Source organism: Oryx dammah, unplaced genomic scaffold (genome assembly GCF_014754425.2).
Source record: "Oryx dammah isolate SB20612 unplaced genomic scaffold, SCBI_Odam_1.1 HiC_scaffold_16, whole genome shotgun sequence".
NCBI classification, from domain to species: Eukaryota; Metazoa; Chordata; class Mammalia; order Artiodactyla; family Bovidae; genus Oryx; species Oryx dammah.
The window spans coordinates 44,615,500-44,634,626 of NW_024070200.1; the positions used below are offsets into that span (position 1 = coordinate 44,615,500).

General features: G+C 42.6%; 1 protein-coding gene across 6 annotated transcripts in view; it reads left to right on the top strand.

Moving 5' to 3' along the window:
* The window catches only part of SH3GL3 (SH3 domain containing GRB2 like 3, endophilin A3), a 106,576-nt gene that overhangs the window by 72,996 nt on the left and 14,453 nt on the right, over positions 1 to 19,127 (top strand). For 3 of the 6 annotated variants that reach the window (XM_040257457.1, XM_040257459.1, XM_040257461.1), the window contains 3 exons: positions 1,974 to 2,077; positions 5,257 to 5,366; positions 18,928 to 18,978. In XM_040257457.1, coding sequence (XP_040113391.1) covers positions 1,974 to 2,077; positions 5,257 to 5,366; positions 18,928 to 18,978 — 265 coding nt within the window. Of the gene's footprint in view, positions 1 to 1,973; positions 2,078 to 5,256; positions 5,367 to 13,538; positions 13,981 to 18,927; positions 18,979 to 19,127 lie in introns of those variants that run through there. The other 3 variants (XM_040257458.1, XM_040257462.1, XM_040257460.1) reach the window with 2 other exon arrangements.

Below are 19,127 nucleotides of genomic sequence, written 5' to 3' on the forward strand. Positions count from 1 at the left end.
AGACATGGGTTCAACCCCTGATCTGTGAAGATCTCACATGTCGTGGAGCAGCTGAGCCCATGCTCCACAACAAGAGAAACCACCACAATGAGAAGGCTATGCATCGCAACTAGAGAGTAGCCCTTACTTGCCACAACTAGAGAAGAGCCTGTGCAGCAATGAAGACCCAGCATAGCCAAAAGTAAATAAATAAAATTTTTAAAAATGTATGTATATATATAAACTAACCTTACTAAAGACAGAGGAGTGTGGTGCAGTTGTTAACCAGCCACAGCTCTTGCACTGTAAGGAATCTGAAGCAGATTCTGCTGTGATCCTGTTAGACCATGGTGCTGGACTTATTTAAAAGTGTGTGTAAAAGCCAAAGAGGTGAAACTTAAATCCTTAGAATTTTGCAGGGGCCAGGCTGTCTTTGTTTTGTTTATTGGGTTTTTGGAAATTTCAGGCTAAGGCTTGTTGCTTTTCCAGCCAGAGTGTGGTTATGTAAATGTGATATGATGGGATTTCATTGTGCAGATGCGGATCACAGAATGACCCAAACGGAAGTCCATGTAGATCTTACATGAACAGTAAGCCTGTGTTTAAAATGGTGTGCGTGGGCAAGGAGAATTAAAGTGTAGACAGATAAAGCACAGTCAGTAATTGAAAATGAAAATGGCTTGGGTCTTTGAAGGCAAAGGAGCCATGATTGGTTTTGCAGCGTGAATGTGTAGGAGGGACTAAGAAGGCAGACTTTCCCCTAGGTTACTTAGAAATGAAGTAAGGAGATGAGGTATACACTTTGGGGAAGTTTAGGAAAGAGCAGGATTGATTATGGTTTGTGCTTTGTCTGGTTCTGGAGTTCTTGGCATTCACTCTTGGAACCCCTTCCCTCCCCATCACCTCCACCCAGTGGTCCCTCCTCTGAGGCTTGTGGAAATCAGCTCCATTCATCCCTCTTTTTTGTTGCAGCCCCCCAGACATATAGGGAAACTGGGGGCAGAGCTCTGATATCCCACTGGAGATGTCTCTCCCTCAAATTTTGCATCCCCACGTCTTTGGGGCTCTCTATATAACATAACTTTTTGATTTTTTTTCATCCCCTGTAATTTGGTCTCAAATTTCATGAATGTCTTGGTTCATGGGAAAGAGAGATACTAGAGTCTTCCTAGTTCATTCCTTTGGGTTGTTTCTTTCAGGGAAATTATTTTGTGCTGATGGCAATAAATACATATAGGGGGCTGGCATATCTTTGCCCTGGGGCATGACCTGCTCCCTGGCTTCTTTTCTTGTCTGAAAACAGCTTGTGTGCTGCTCAGTTGCTTGTTGTGTCTGACTCTTTGTGACCCCATGGACTATAGCCCACCAGACTCCTCTGTCCATGGGGATTCTCCAGGCAAGAATACTGGAGTGGGTTGCCATTTCTTCCTCCAGATGATCTTCCTAACCCAGGGGTTGAACCTGCATCTCCTGTGTCTCCTGCATTGATAGGCGGATTCTTTACCACTGTGCCACCTGGGAAGCCTGAAAACAGCTTAATTTACTTACTTTCTTGATGTGACTTAGCTCAAAATTGCCCATAGAGACACTTCACTAAGGAAGCAAATTCATTTACTAAATGTTGGCTTGAGTTGTCATTGGAAAAGCTTTATCTCTCCTTTTTCAGATCCATGAGCTTTATAGCATACACATCTCCCGAGAATATCATCTAATTGGAAAAACAGGCTTTTTTAATTGAGTTAAAGCAACTTCATAATCAAAACTAGATTTGAACATGTTTCTCTAGCATGTCTAGCTCTCTACCATGACCTGTGTGATTATTACTTTGCGATGAAATGAAACGAAATCGACCAGAGCCCAGGCAGACAGGGTTGTTGTTGGTGATGGGGTGGGGGTCTTCCCTGAAAAGCCGGGTCTGGGTCACCAGTCTCTCCTCTATCTGAACATGACCCAGGCGCCTTCCTCCACGGAGTCATTTTCCACTTGTGCTGCAGGTAGAACAAGTCAGCCAGCTGGCCGTGTTTGTCGAGGCCGCTTTAGATTATCACAGACAGTCCACAGAGATTCTGCAGGAGCTGCAGAGCAAGCTACAGATGAGGTAAGTGCCTCCCCATTGACTACCAGACGAGGGCTGCAGAGTTGAAGTCAGAAATCCATCTCTCTCTGTTTCTCTCCAGTTCCCCCTTTCCACTGCCCCTTCCTGTGTTGAATTTTCTTCCACTGGCTTTCATGGTTGGGTGTGGATTGTGCTGAGATAATAACCGTATGACTTTGTCCAATAGGACAGAACCTGGAAAGGAGGTCTGGCAGCTTTTCTCCTTTCTCATTTCGCTCAAGTCCCTTATTCCATGACCTGTGTTTAGGGCAACCCAGGTTGCACACTTGCCTTGGAGTTCAGCCCTTTCAGAGCGATCCTATCTTCATTGCTGACATGATGAGAGTTTAGCTGAAGGTGGGATGGTAGGGCAACTCCCCAACATCTAGGGATGTGGGGAGGAGTGAGATGGTCTTCAGACAGTGTGTATTATTAATAGTTTCAGGTGTATAGCAAAGTGAATCAGTTATACATATACATACATCCCTGGGTTGGGAAGATCCCCCGGAGAAGGGAATGGCTACCCACTCCAGTATTCTTGCCTGGAGACTCTCATGGACAGAGGAGCCTGACAGGCTACAGTCCATGGGGTTGCAAAGAGTTGGGTACAACTGAGCTACTAACACTTTTCACTCATTTTTTTGGATTATTTTCTTGTGTAGGCCATTAGAGTATTGAGTAGAGTCTTGTGCTATACAGCAGGTTCTTGTGTGTGTGCTCACTCAGTCAAATCTGACTCTTTGTGACCCCATGGAGTGTAGCCTGCCAGGCTCCTCTGTCCATGGGATTTTCTCAGCAAGAATACTGGAGTTGGTTGCCGTTTCCTACTCCAAGGGATCTTCCTGACCTAGGGGTCAAACTGCATCTCCTGCATCGGCAGGCAGATTCTTTACCACTGACCCACTGGGGAAGCCCACCAGATAGTATGTAATTATCTCAAACAAGATGTATTTTTACTTCCCCAGCAGAAATATCAGGGCATGTTTATAATATTGACTCTGATACTGAATGAGCCAAAAATACCCCCAAATGGTCAAAGAAAGATTGCTATGTTCCTTATGACTACTGATGAGCGTGTTGTCTGCTTTTCTGAAAATCAGTGATGTCATGCTTAGTAACCCTGTTAATTGAAATACTGGGTTGAAATACTACCCTCTTTTTTGACCAAATTTGAGAACAGATCATTGTTTTACATGGGATTATCATAATGAGTAAATTTGGAGGGATTTTGGCTTAAATCAGTGCAGCAATTATAAAAGGAAGACACAAGGTGTGTCCAGTCTCTGAATCATCCACTTTCGAAGGCAGGTGTGTGTCTTTTCATAATTCTATCTTTATAAGAGGAAAAAGAGAAGGAAGTGAACATTGTTGAGTGCCCAGTTCATCCCTGGTACTTGCTAGATGCCTCAGAGACTTTATGAGAGAAAATACTTTACTGATACAGTCACACCTTGGAGATACTGAGAATTTGGTTCCAGACTATCACAATGAAGTGAATATTGCAGTAAAGTGAGTCATATGAATATTTTGGCTTTCCAGTGCGTATAAAAGTTATGTTTATGCTAAACTGTAGTCTTTTAAGTGTGAAATAGCATTATGTCTAAGGAAAAAAAACCAACCCACTATGTATTGGGTTGGCCAGAATGTTTGTTTTGGGGTTTTTCTGTAACACCTTATGGAAGAAACCCAAATGAATGTTTTGGCTAACCCAGTATATACTCTAATTTAAAAATATTTATTGTTAAAAATGCTAACCATCACCTGAGCTTTCAGCAAGTGCTAATCTTTTCTGCTGGTGAAGCATCTTGCCTTAATGTTGATGGCTGTTCAATAATCAGGGTGGTTGTTGCTGAAGGTTGGGGCCGCTGTGACAATTTCATAAAGTAAGACAATGAAGTTTGCAGCATCAGTTGACTCTGCCTTTTACAGACGAGTTCTCTGTAGCAGGTAGTGCTGTTGGATAGCATTTTACCCACAGTAGAACCTCTTTCATAATTGAAGTCAACCCTCTCAAACTCTGCTGCTGCTTTGTCAACTAAGTCATGTCATATTCTAAATCTGTGTTGCCATTCCAACAATCTTCACAGCATCTTCACCCGGAATAGATTCCATCTCAAGAAGCCACTTTCTTTTCTCATCTATAGGAAGCATCTCCTCATCCATTCAAGTTTTATCAGAGGATTGCAGCAATTCAGTCACATCTTCAGGCTCCACTTCTGGTTCTCTTACTCTTTCCACCACATCTGCAGTGACCTCCTTCACCAAAGTCTTGAACCCCCCAAAGTCATCCATGAGCTACATCCAGACCCCTACAACTCTCCCCATAGCAACAATAAGGCTGTTTGGCTTTCTTATCATTTGTGTGTTCACTGGAGAAGCACTTTTCATTTCCTTTAAGAATTTTTCTTTTGCATCCACAGCTTTGCTGTGTGGTACAAGAAGCCTGGGTTTTGACTTCTCCTGGCTTTTAATGTGCCTTCCTTACTAAGCTTAATCATTTCTAGCTTTTGATTTAAAGTGAGTGATATGAGACTTTCCCTTGAAGACTTAGAGGCCATTACAGGGTTATCAGTTGGCCTAATTTCAATATTGTTGTGTCTCAGGGAATAGGGAGGCCCAAGGAGGAGGAGAGAGATCGGGGAACAGCTGGAGGTGGTAGGTAGAACAGTCAGAACACACATTTATCAATTAAGCTTGCCAGCTCACATGCCACTGTTTCTGGGGCCCATATTAATTACAACAGTAAACATCAAAGATCTCTAATCACAGATCACCACAACAGATAGGATAACTAAGAAAAATTTTGAAATATTTGGGGAGTTATGAAATGGGATACAGAGATGCAAAGTGAGAAAATGCTCTTGAAAAATGGCACCCAGAGACTTGCTGTACAAGAGTTGCCACAAACCTTCAGTTGTTTCTTTCTTTTTTTTTAAAAAAATAAGCAGATATCTGCAAAGTGCAATAAAATGAGGTGTGTCTGCATATAGCCAAAAAACTACATTTGGGATATCAAAGCCATCACTTTGGGCTACTCAAGGGTCAATGTGTAAAAAATCAACCCCTTCATGACCATCGCCTTAGGACCTAAATGTTTAGGTCCACAAGGCAGAACAAATGTAGGTTTGGAGGCTTTGAATTTTTCATCAGATGTCTGACTGATCTTAAATTGTGTATCACAGGATATCGGCTGCATCCAACGTCCCCAAGCGAGAATACAAGCCACGGCCCATAAAAAGGAGTCCTAGCGAGCTCAATGGGGTGTCCACCGCCTCCTCAGCAAAGACAACAGGTGAGCTGACCGTTCTGTGGGTACCGCACACCCTTCCGCAAGGCTCTCCTGAAAGTGCTTGCTCATTGCTGTATTCTGTGTGGCTACACTGAGGTCCTGAATTGCTCTCTTAGGTTATTTGGTAAATTCCCTTTCCCCCTTAGTAATGCACTCTTTCCTGCTTCCTTGTATTGAGTATGTACATCAAGGATGAATTCCACCACATTCAGTTCAGTTCAGTCGCTCAGTCATGTCCGACTCCATGAACTGCAGCACGCCTGGCCTCCCTGTCCATCACCAGCTCCCGGAGTTTACCCAAACTCATGTCCATTGAGTCAGTGATGCCATCCAACCATCTCATCCTCTGTTGACCCCCTCTCCTCCTGCCCTCAATCTTTCCTGGTCTTTTCAAATGACTCAGCTCTTCACATCAGGTGGCCAAAGTATTGGAGTTTCAGCTTCAACATCAGTCCTTTCAATGAACACCCAGGACTGATCTCCTTTAGGATGAACTGGTTGGATCTCCTTGCAGTCCGAGGGACTCTCAAGAGTCTTCTCCAACACCACAGTTCAGAAGCATCAATTCTTTGGTGCTCAGCTTTCTTTATAGTCCAACTCTCACATCCATACATGACCACAGGAAAAACCATAGCCTTGACTAGACGGACCTTTGTTGGCAAAGTAATGTCTCTCCTTTTCAATATGCTATCAAGGTTGGTCATAACTTTCCTTCCAAGGAGTAAGCGTCTTTTAATTTCATGGCTGCAATCACCATCTGTAGTGATTTTGGAGCCCCCCAAAATAAAGTCTGATACTGTTTCCACTGTTTCCCCTGTTTCCCCATCTATTTCCCATGAAGTGATGGGACCAGATGCTATGATCTTCATTTTCTGAATGTTGAGCTTTAAGCCAACTTTTTCGCTTTCCTCTTTCACTTTCATCAAGAGGCTCTTTAGGTCTTCTTCTTCACTTTCTACCATAAGGATGGTGTCATCTGCATATCTGAGGTTATTGATATTTCTCCCAGCAATCTTGATTCCAGTGTGTGGTTCTTCCAGCCCAGTGTTTCTCATGATGTACTCTGCATATAAGTTAAATAAGCAGGGTGACAATATACAGCCTTGACGTACTCCTTTTCCGATTTGGAACCAGTCTGTTGTTCCATGTCCAGTTCTAACTGTTGCTTCCTGACCTGCATACAGGTTTCTCAAGAGGCAGGTCAGGTGGTCTGGTATTCCCATCTCTTTCAGAATTTTCCACAGTTTATTGGAGCCACACAGTCAAAGGCTTTGGCATAGTCAATAAAACAGAAATAGATGTTTTTCTGGAACTCTCTTCCTTTTTCCATGATCCAGTGGATGTTGGCAATTTGATCTCTGGTTCCTTTGCCTTTTCTAAAACCAGCTTGAACATCTGGAAGTTCATGGTTCATGTATTGCTGAGGCCTAGTTTGGAGAATTTTGAGCATTACTTTACTAGCGTGTGAGATGAGTGCAATTGTGCGGTAGTTTGAGCATTCTTTGGCATTGCCTTTCTTTGGGATTAGAATGAAAACTGACCTTTTCCAGTCCTGTGGCCACTGCTGAGTTTTCCAAATGTGCTGGCATATTGAGTGCAGCACTTTCACGGCATCATCTTTTAGGATTTGAAATAGCTCAACTGGAATTCCATCACCTCCACTAGCTTTGTTCGTAGTGTTGCTTCCTAAGGCCCACTTGACTTCACATTCCAGGATGTCTGGCCCAAAGTGAGTGATCACACAATTATGATTATCTGGGTCATGAAGATCTTTTTTTGTACAGTTCTTTTGTGTATTCTTGCCACCTCTTCTTAATCTCTTCTGCTTCTGTTAGGTCCATACCATTTCTGTCCTTTATTGAGTCCATCTTTGCATGAAATGTTCCCTTGGTATCTCTGATTTACTTGAAGAGATCTCTAGCCTTTCCCATTCTATTGTTTTCCTCTATTTCTTTGCACTGATTGCTGAAGAAGGCTTTCTGTTTTCTCCTTGCTATTCTTTGGAACTCTGAATTCAAATGGGTATATTTTTCCTTTTCTCCCTTGCTTTTTGCTTCTCTTCTGTTCATGGCTATTTGTAAGGGCTTCTCAGACAGCCATTTTGCTTTTTTGCATTTCTTTTTCTTGGGGATGGTCTTGATCCCTGTCTCCTGTACAATGTCATGAACCTCTGGCCATAGTTCATCAGGCACTATCTATCATATCTATACCTACCACCTTCTCATGTGTCAAACCTTGGCCATAGAACCATCATGCTGCATTATCCTCTGTATTTAAAATTTTAACTCTTGTAAAATATTTTCCTAATTTAAGAAAAAATTTGAATCAGCATTGGCTGAGCACCTGCCATGTGGTAGGCACCGTCATAAGTGTTGCATCATTATTTTTTAATTAGACAAATGGCACAAATATATGCCTAAAGAAAATGGTTGAACTGAGAAAAATAACATTCAAGTGGTGTAAGTCATACTTTAGTTCCTTGTGATCACTCACTCTACCCCAGGCCCCTTCCTAGATGTTGCCCATGTTAAAAATTTGGTATGAACATTGTCATATCTATCTATGTGCATAGATATACTGTATACTTACTGCTTTAAACCCTTCACTGTTTTTCAAATACAAGATCTTGTACTAGAGGTATTGTGCTATGCTTAGCTTTTGTAAATGTACCATTGTTTCTTGGAGTTATTCCCACATCACACATATGGATCTGTCCCACTATTAAAAAAAATTATTGCAGTATAGTCGATTTAAAATGTGTTAGTTTCAGGTGTACAGCAAAGTGAATCAGTTATACATATGCATGCATTCACTCTTTTTTTAGATTCTTTTCCCATATAGGTCATTACAGATTGTTGAGTCGAGTTCCCTGTGCTGTACAATAGGTCCTTATTAGTTATCTATTTTATATGTAGTAGTGTGTGTATGTCAATACCAGTCTCCCAGTTGAGCCCTCCTTCCCCTTCTTCCCTGGTAACCACAAGTTTGTTTTCTATATCTGTGATTCTACTTCTATTTTGTAAATAAGTTCATTTCTACCATATTTCTATTTCTTATATCACTTATGTATATATATGTCTGACTGTCTTTCTCTGTCTGACTTACTTCACTGAGTATGACAATCTAGGTCCATCCATGTTGCTGCAAATGCCATTATTTTGTTCTTTTTATGGCTGAGTCATATTCCATTTTGTATGTGTTATCCTATTATTTTTTAATGGCTTCATAGTTTTCCATTATAGATACCATTTCCTCTATTAATAGACATTAAGGTTGCTTCCAGTTACTTTCTAAAGGGAATGTCCTTTATCTGCCTCTACATGCTGATGGGCAAGTCCTTCTTGGAAATGAAATTGCTGAGTTAGAGTGAATGCATTTAAGAGACCATTGATACTGCCAAATTACCTGCTAAAACAGGTACACTACTATTAGTATAGCAATACCTGCTTCCCCTTGCCTGTGTCATTAGACTTCAATTTTTGCCAAGTACTAATGGATTAACAATTCTTTGCTCTGTGTGCAGCTTCTCATTTGGGATTCCATGTCAGTTTGCCTGGGGTGCTATGTCTGTTACTGCTGCCCACTTCCCATGGTTTTGAGGGATTACGGATGCTTTGCTGAGTGAGGTGCAGTGGTTTCTAGTTTTCTGGCTGGCTGCCTCCCTCACGGCACTGTTTCAGGTCCCTGCACTCAGTACTCCTCCTGGAGGCAGATGCCTGGTCTCCCAGGTACTTGGTACAAGACCAGGGTGGGAGGAGTCATCAGGCCTCTCTTTTCCCAGAATGCCAGCTAGTCCTCCAGCTCCCAAATCTACTTACTCTGAGTTTGGGGCACCCTCTGAACCTATTTTTGTTGCAACTCTTTTTGGGGACCATTTTGAGCTTCATTTTCTCCAGCTGCTTGATTTCCCATCTTTCAGATATTCCTTATAGTTTTCATAATTTATGGTCCTTCTTGTTTTCCAACATTATTGGGCATTTAAGACACCTACTTTATTTTTTAATTTTTAAAACTGATTTTATTGAAGTATAGTTGCTTTTCAATGTTGCATTAGTTTCTACGGTATAGCAAAGTGAATCAGCCATACATATACATATATCCCCTCCCTTCTGAACTTTCTTCCCGTTCAGGTCACCACAGTGAATTAGAGTTCCTTTTGCTATGCAGTATGTTCTCATTAGTTGTCTATTTTATACATGGTATCAATAGCGTATATGTATCAATCCCTATCTCCTAATTCTTCCGACCCGCTTCTTCCCCCTTGGAAGACATACCTATTTTATAATCCTTAGTGATTGCTGAGATTCCCTGGTGGCTCAGTGGTAAAGAACCACCTGCCAATGCAGGAGACGGGGGTTTGATTCCTGGGTTTGGAAGATCCCCCGGAGAAGGAAATGACAACCCACTCCAGGATTCTTGCCTGGAGAATCCCCATGGACTGAAGAGCCTGGAGGGCTACAGTCCATGGGGTCGCAAAGAGTCAGACACAACTTAGTGACTGAGCATGCACACACTTGTCCAAAGAAATGACAGATTCTGCGGGACCCCCTATTGAGTCAGTGAAAGAAGATTAGACCCTGGTTCTATTCCCTGGAAGGTGTGAGAAGCCTAGCTCTTGTCCTTTATCCCGCAGGTCCCTAGATTTGTCTTCTCAGATGTCTTTCATAGCTTCCACATCTTCACGTCTGAAGTGGCCTTTGGAAAGCCGCTCCCTTGGACAATTGTGCTTACTGCTGCTTAGGTGTCTTGAGGGTTCTTCAAGGTTCGATAGATGCAGATGTTTTCAGGTTAGACCAGCACTTCCTTTTCCCAATTCAAGGCCTCCAAAAATGTAATAGCTTCTGATCTGTGTCTCCCAAGCACTCCCATGTGCCAGTAATCACATCCAAGTTTCTTTCTTAGATAGCTCTTAAGACTGCCTTACTTCTTTCCTTTCTTGCCTAACCTTTCCTTTCTTTTTCTAAATATTTCTATATTTGGCTCTCTTGGGTCTTGGCTGTGCACGTGGAATCTTCTTTGCATCATGCAGGCTCTTCATTGTGGCCCATAGACTCTCTAGTTGAGGTGTGTGGGCTTAGTTGTCCTGCAGCATGTGTGATCTTAGTTCCCTGATGGGAGCGAAGCTGTGTCCTCTGTGTTGCAAGGCAGATTCTTAACCTTTGGACCACGAGGGAAGTCCCAGCTAATCTTTCTTAACTTATGGCGGCTACCTTAAGGCCATCTGGAATAGCAGATGAGTGGGAAGGTAATACCTTTAGATAAATCTTTGCTGTGGAATGAGGTCCATTCATTCAGTTTACAGAAGTCTCTGAGAATGACTTGGAGCACAGCCTGCCCATCGTCCGTTCTTTGGTGGTACAGAAACTTTTCTAATGCTCCGGGACCCAATCTCTGATTCTTGTCTCTTCCCTTTTTGCTTGCAAACCGGGCAATTCTTCCCTTTCTTACAATAAGTAGCTAGATGTACCAAGGAGCAGTTACCATCCAGTCACATTCTGTTTTCCCCAGTTTCTTCCTTTAGGCTCCTGATATGTGGCATGCTTTGAAAGTTACCACAGGCAAAAGTTTTACCAAATGTTTGTCCACACCCTAACTAGGATCACCAACTTTCATGCCAATTATATCTGTTTCTTCTTCATCCCGGCTTGGCCACTAATTTTAGCTTTTATCATGACAACATCCCACTTCTGGTACCAGTTTTTACATGAGTTAGAGTAAGAATAGTTACTGTTGTACAGAGACTCAAGAAAGCAATGGTTCAAATGAGATAGAAATTAAGAATGGAAGTCCAGGTCTAGAGGTTTCCTTTTAGGGAAGTAAACCAAAGATGGTTGATGTTACTTCCACTCCCATCCCCCTGGGATAGACCTAGTCACAGGACCACAGCTAGCTGCAGAGGTTGGGGGAGTTGGTTTAGCTGGAGAGCCACATCCCACCACTATATCACCGTGAAGAGGAGAGAGAGAGTGTTGGTGGCCAGCTTGCAATTTCTACCACACACATCTATCTACTACACATATGTTGTGGAAGAGCACATCAGACCCTACACAATTCATTTCCATTAGAACGTGGTACCACATGCAGGGTGGTATGGCAATGTGCATTAAGGACAACCTAGGAGTTGGCAAGCTTTTTTTGTAGAGGGACAGGTCATAAAAGGTTTACGCTTTGTCAGTTATTTGGTCTTGGTTGCAACCTCTCAACTCTGTCCTGAGTGAAAGCAGCCCCAGACCGTATGGAAATGGATGAGCACGGCTGTATTCCATTCAAATGTCACTTGGCCCACAGGCCAGAGTTTGCCACCCTGGGGTGACTCGTTGGGAAATCAACTCAACAATATCAGTCAAAATTAATAATAATGTTTGCCTACTCTCAGTGGCTTCATTCCTGGAAATGTACCCTAAAGAAATAATTTAAGCAAAAGCATATTCCTGTACCTATTACAGCACTATACAGAGGAAGAACAAGTTATAATTGGGAACAGACTAATGACCAATATTTATTTATATATATTTGTCAACATTAGGATAATGGTTAAGTAGATGATGGTATATCAAGTGGGATATTGTGCAGCTTTTCAAACTCACTGACATGGAAATTACGTCAAAACATTTGAATGTTTGTGGTTTGATATGAAGTTGAAAAGAAAGACATAGAGTTATCAGTGTACTGTGGTTCAGTTCAGCTCAGTTCAGTCGCTCAGTTGTGTTGAACCCTTTGTGACCCCATGAATCGCAGCACGCCAGGCCTCCCTGTCCATCACCAACTCCTGGAGTTCACTCAGATTCACGTCCATCGAGTCAGTGATGCCATCCAGCCATCTCATCCTCTGTCGTCCCCTTTTCCTCCTGCCCTCAATCCCTCCCAGCATCAGAGTCTTTTCCAATGAGTCAACTCTTCGCATGAGGTGGCCAAAGTACTGGAGCTTCAGCTTTAGCATCATTCCTTCCAAAGAAATCCCAGGGCTGATCTTCAGAATGGATTGGTTGGATCTCCTTGCAGTCCAAGGGACTCTCAAGAGTCTTCTCCAACACTACAGTTCAAAAGCATCAATTCTTTAGCGCTCAGCCTTCTTCACAGTCCAACTCTCACATCCATACATGACCACAGGAAAAACCATAGCCTTGACTAGATGGACCTTAGTCAGCAAAGTAATGTCTCTGCTTTTGAATATGCTGTCTAGGTTGGTCATAACTTTTCTACCAAGGAGTAAGCGTCTTTTAATTTCATGGCTGCAGTCACCATCTGCAGTGATTTTGGAGCCCCCAAAAATAAAGTCTGACACTGTTTCCACTGTTTCCCCATATATTTGCCATGAAATGATGGGACCAGATGCCATAATCTTCATTTTCTGAATGTTGAGCTTTAAGCCAACTTTTTCACTCTCCTCTTTCACTTTCATCAAGAGGGTTTTTAGTTCCTCTTCACTTTCTGCCATAAAGGTGGTGTCATCTGCATATCTGAGGTTATTGATATTTCTCCCGGCAATCTTGATTCCAGCTTGTACTTCTTCCAGTCCAGCGTTTCTCATGATGTACTCTGCATATAAGTTAAATAAGCAGGGTGACAATATACAGCCTTGACGCACTCCTTTTCCTGTTTGAAACCAGTCTGTTGTTCCATGTCCAGTTCTAACTGTTGCTTCCTGACCTGCATATAGATCCTTGTAAATCAATATGTGCATGTAGGCCAGGCTAAATGGTAGGATTCTGGGCAATATTTTCCTTTTTAAAGATATATTCTTTAAATTGTATTTCAATAAGCGTATTTGAATAAAGAAGCATGTATTTAATAATGGGAAAGTCGAAGACTTTTGAAGAATAGTTATACTTCCTTCTTTGTAGAAAACTGTGTACCCATTGTATTCCCTATTCTCCCCACCCCTAGGAAGCTTAGTGCAAGATGCAAAGTTCAAGCACAGCAATCATAAAATGGCCAGAGCTGGTCCATGTGCACCTCCTCCCCTTTAATGAGGGTGACCATGCATCCTAGTTTGCTTGGGACAGTCCCAGCATATGTCTGTTGCTCCAGTATAATTTTTGAAAAAATGTCTTTATTTAGTTTTGGCTTCACTGGGTCTTTGTTGCTACGTGCAGGCTTTCTCTAGTTGCAGTCAGGGGGCTACTCTAGCTGTGGTGTGCAGGCTTCTCATTGCGGTGGCTTCTCTTATTGCAGGGCACAGACTCTGGGCACATGGACTTCAGCAGGTGTGCTGTGCAGGCTTAGTTACCTAGCAGCATGTGAGATCTTCAGGACCAGGGACGGAACCTGTGTCCCCTGCATTGGCAGGTGGATTCTAAACCACTGGACCAACAGGGAAGTCCCTCTCATATCATTTTTAATAGTCCCCTCCCACCTTTACTCACAAGTTCTATTGTTTGCGTGAAAATGCATTGTTTCCTTACTTTTTATGGCTTTACTTTTCTCTTTCTGGTCTGTGGAACCTCTCTTCTGAATACATATGTTATTGTGAGCCATTTCAAAATTTCTGTTAGAAAGAAGCTGGTTATAAATATAACTAAAAACGTTGAAAGCAAGTCCAACCCCAGCCTGCCTTCCTCCCTGTATTGTATCTGAATGAATTAGAACCAGCAGACCCTAGGACCCCAGAAGGGCTTCCCAGATGGCTCAGTGGTAAAGAATTCATCTATCAATGCAGGAGACACTGGAGATGCAGTTCGATCCCTGGGTCGGGAAGATCCCCTGGAGAAGGGAATGGCAACCCACTCCAGTATTCTTGGCTGGGAAATCCCATGGACAGAGGCTACCGTCTATGGGGTCACAAAGAGTTGGACACAACCGAGTATAGTTGTTTTACAGTGTTGTGTTAGTTTCTGTTGTACAGCAAAGTGGATCAACCACACATTTACAAATGTCCCCTCCGCCCCTTTTTTAGATTTCCTTCCCATTTAGGTCACCACAGAACATTAGGTAGAGTTCCCAGTGCCATACAGTATGGTCTCATTAATTATCTATTTTATACATAGTGTGTATATGTGGAGAAGGAAATGGCAACCCACTCCAGCATTCTTGCCTGGAGAATCCCAGGGACGAGGGAGCCTCGTGGGCTGCCGTCTATGGGGTCGCACAGAGTCGGGCACGACTGAAGTGACTTAGCAGCAGCAGCAGTGTGTATATGTCAACCCCAATCTCCCAATTCATCTCACTCCTGCCTTCCTCCCTTGGTGTCTGTACATTGTTCTCTATGTGTCTCTATTTCTGCTTTGCAAATAGGTTCATCTCTAACATTTTTCTAAATTCCACATATATGCATTAATATACGATATCTGTTCTTCTCTTTTTCTGACTTACTTCACTCTGTATGACATTCTCTGGGTCCATCCGTGTCTCTGCAAATGGCACCGTTTTGTTCCTTTTTATGGCCAAGTGATATTCCATTGTCTATACATACCCCAGCTTCTTTATCCATTCATCTGTTCATGGACATCCAGGTTGCTTCCATGTCCTGGCTATTGTAAATAGTGCTTCAGTGGACAATGGGGTGCATGTGTCTTTTGGGATTATGGTTCTTTCTGGGTATATGCCCATGAGTGTGGTTGCTGAGTCATATGGTAGTTCTACATCTTACAGATTTTTCATTTTATCTTGTTAAGAAATAATACTGGGGAATGTCAGCAAACATTCAAGAGCATCAGGAAAGATTTCTTTCCAGGATTCTTGATTGGAGGGAATCGGGCCAGCAAGTGGTTGCAGAGCGAGTCTGTTGTATGCATCTGACTTGGAAGAAGAAAGCAGTGATAGGACAGTCCGTTCCTTGGCTTCCTCATCCAGACTGTGCACGTAGTACTATGTCCCCTCCTTCTTGGCCAGTAGCTCAGTCCCCAGGCAGATTAAGTTGTTAGCTGGGTGATGGTCAGCCAGAGATCACAGATGTGTAGAAGATGGCTTTCAGGAAGGCTCAGTGTCCACAACTGGATTCTCCACTACGGCACATCGCATGCCATGCCACCGTGTAACATCTGCCTCTACTTTTGTCCCCAGCCCCCGCCCTGGGCTTCCTCGTTGATTCGTGGGTAGAATTTGCGAGTGTGAAGGGGTCCCGTACTGTTTGTTTCTAAGGCACAGTTTCAAAAGAAAATGGCATTTTATAGCCGGCATTAATGGGAAATTACTTTCCATTAGGATTCTGAATGATTTGCACATAATGTTTATAAAGTGAAGGAAAAATGTCAAGCATTTCACTAACAATTTAAAGCAAAGCTCCTAGGGCTCTGCCAGAAATGAATTCCAAGAACATTTTCTTCATCATTTCTTCTTTCTAAAGAAAAACAAAAAAAAGAGGTGGGGGGAGATGAAAGGACATGGATCAATTAGGCTGAATCCATGGTGGGACTGAGATGGAATCTTTGATAATATGGTTTCTAGGTACTTAAGAGAATGAATAAAGTGAGCCAAAAAGGGAGGGGGGGTGGTGGTGGAAATCACATCTTGAAATGATGGATTGCAGACAAAATCCAAGTTTAGGCTCTGGCGAGGAGAAACCACTGCCTGTCCAAGCCCCTGAGTGTGGGGTCATGAGGCTTCATCGGAGTATGCTGCCTCTTTGTCCCCAAAGAGAAAAGAAGGCCAAGAAAAGTCTTCGCGCTAAAATGTGTGCCTGGGTCGTTCCCAGAAAACCCTTGGTTTTCAGGAAAATAGTAAAGGAACTTGTGACCTATGCTTAGGCATCTTCCCTACCTTGGCTAAGTTGTCACTTGCTGAATTCTAAATGTAAAGACTAGAGAACAGAGGCTATTGTACATTTTTTAATCAATTCACTTATTTATGAAGGCCTTCTTTTTTCTAATTTTATTTATGTTTTTATTTTTGGCTGTGCTGGGTCTTCACTGCTGCAAGCGGGCTTTCTTTAGTTGCGGTACGCGGACTTCTCATTGCGATGGCTTCTCTTGTTGCGGAGCATGGGCTCTCGGTGTGCGGGCTTTAGCAGTTGCGGCCCCTGGGCTCTAGAGCACAGGCTCAGTAGTCATGGTGCATGGGCTTAATTGCCCGGCGGGCATGTGGCATCTTCCTGGATCAGGGATTGAACCTGTGTCCCCTGCGTTGGCAGGTGGGTTCTTATCCACTGTGCCACCAGGGAAGTCCGTATGGAGGTTTTCTTTTGCACTGCTGTTCTTAAAGAGGGCTCCACTTTGTATAATCACAACTGAGGGTTAATATGGACCAAACTGAGACTGACGTTAAGAATGTGGAAGGCAGAGATGAGTGAACAAGTGTTGGTTTCAAACGTGCTCCAGGCATTTCAGAGCGAGGTGAAATAAATCTCTCAAATGATGTATATTAAGACATTCTAACTCCCTTTGGGTATAAAGAGACTTTTTATAAATTCCTTGACACTTCTTAGGGAGCTCGGATGTAATGTCTAGGGCTTAAGTCCTTCCCCTCATTGGAGTGAAATCTCTAGGATTACATTAGAAAATAAACATTTATTCAGAAGTAAAGTGTGAAGTGTGAAACTTAAAGAAGACGAGCACTCTGCAAGTAGAAATGGATGTATTTTTAACCTGAATTTCCAAAGAGGAAATTAAAATTTCACACAGCAGTGACAACGGTGATTGCTCGGTCAGCAGGTCCTTTTTTACTCTTTCTCTCCTGTCCTTCCCACTCTTTCCTTGGTCTTTTTTTCCCTTGCCATCAGCCTGTCTGCAATCTCCATGTCTGTATATTATCAGTAGTGGTTCAGAGTCAGAGTTATAGACAGAGATATAAGCAAAAAATGGGAGTCTCATGTTGGAATTCAGAATTCTGGCACTTATTTGCTGTGTGACTTTGGGAGAGTTTCTTAACATCTCTGGACTGATTTATACTTTTTCCTAAATGAGGTGATTGGACTCAATACATTCCAGGTTTCTTTTCCAGCTCTAAATTCTATGGCTTCAAAATTTATCTTTTATGAGTACTCAGCATTCTTAAAAATTTGCAAAGTGCACAGACTGAATGTTTTTCTATTTTCTGTATTTAAAAAAATACTATTAAAAAGTAAAGTGCGAGCTCTGATTATTATTCTTGATCAATAGGCATTGATGTGAGAAAGGGGGAAGGGTCCTTTTTTATTCTTTTTGTCTCAAGAAAGCTTCAGAGGGAAAAGTTTTCTTGCTGCAGGGGATGGTTTCCTGTAACTCTGCTAAATAGTCTGTAAAAAGAGTTTTTGAAAAGCCTGTTTGACATAATTTCCAATTTAGTTGTCAAAATTTTAATACTCCTTGGCTGAAATGGTTCTATTATCTCAGATGCATATTTTATTTTATTTATTTATTTATTTTTTCAGATGCATATTTTAAAATCTTAGCATATATTCTACAATGATATGCTTGGTCTTTAAGCTCAAACTTAAAATAATGTTATCTTAATATTCATGTATGTACTTATGTTTAAAAAAAAATAGTCAAGTGAAGTCAGTCTCCAAGGATTACAAACAGGGCGGCCATGCAGCACAGTTCCAGAGGACCTTGTGTTTGAATCCACATGGGTGACACCCCCTCTGGAGTTGAGTGGGTGTGGCCTCAGGTGCAAATCCTGATGCCAGATTGTAGGAAAGTCTTCCCAGGTGGCTCAGTGGTAAAGGATTTGCCTGCCAATACAGGAGACATGAGTTTGATCCCTGGGTCAAGAAGATCCTCTGGAGAAGGGAATGGCAACCCACTCCAGTATTCTTGCCTGGGAAAAAGAGGAACCTGGTGGGCTACAGTCCATGGGGTCACAAAGAGTCGGATGCCACTGAGCAACTAAACAACAACAGCGGGAAAACAGTGAGGCCAGTGATGTCTGACTGCAGACCTCCAAGTCAGGAGCGCCGCGGTAGAGGAGTCTGTAGCGAATAGAGTATTCACCCTGTCCAAACTGCAGCCGCTTGTTGCCCGAGAATGTGGACCGAGGATAGCCAGCCCTTAGGATTTTTCCAAAAGAAGCCAGAAATCACATATTTATGTGCAATCTCCTGATTTTTAAATACTGGCAACTAATCCCCACTGTACAAAGCAAGGAGCAGGCCAAGCAAAACACCGTCTGCAAACTGATCTCCCTTGCCAGTGGCCAGGAAGCCACCTCTGATTAAGGCTGCTGTTCGTCTTCTCCTTTCCCTTAACTCAGAGTGGCAAAGGCAACCCACACGCCCTGGACCCGGTTGTAGCAGAGGGCTCACCTCCCAGGAAACTTTGCTAAATAATGGGCCACAGCTTCCGAGAAGTCTGTGCGAGTCATCTTGGTACACAAGGGAAAGCTTTGTTCGTGAACGGAGGAGGGCACAAACATCACTAATTAAAGCCATCTCCTGTAATCTGTGAGTGGTAGAGGATTAGTATTAAGGTAAAAACAAATTACAGATGCTTATTTTTGTAGATTATAATAATTAAGCTTGAGTTCCACTGACAAGTTATTCTAACAAATCACATCTCCTGTGGATAAATACAGAGTTCTTATTTCTAGATTGTTCATAAACCTTTACTAGACGGTACTCACTAGTTTACAACTCAACTGTCTTAGCTTGAGCTGCTATAACAAATACTAGATCAAGTGGCTTAAAACAACCAACATTTATTTCTCACAGTTTCAGAGTCTGGGAAGTTCAAGATCAAGGTGCCGGCAGACTCCTTGTCAGGTGAGGGACCCCTTCCTGGTTTGCAGATGGCTGTCTTCTCGTCGTCTGTCCCTGGTGGCACTAATGCCATTCATGAGGGCTCTACCCTCCTGACCTTGTCATCCCCCAACATCCCCACCTGCTAATACCGCCACTTTGGGGATTAGGAC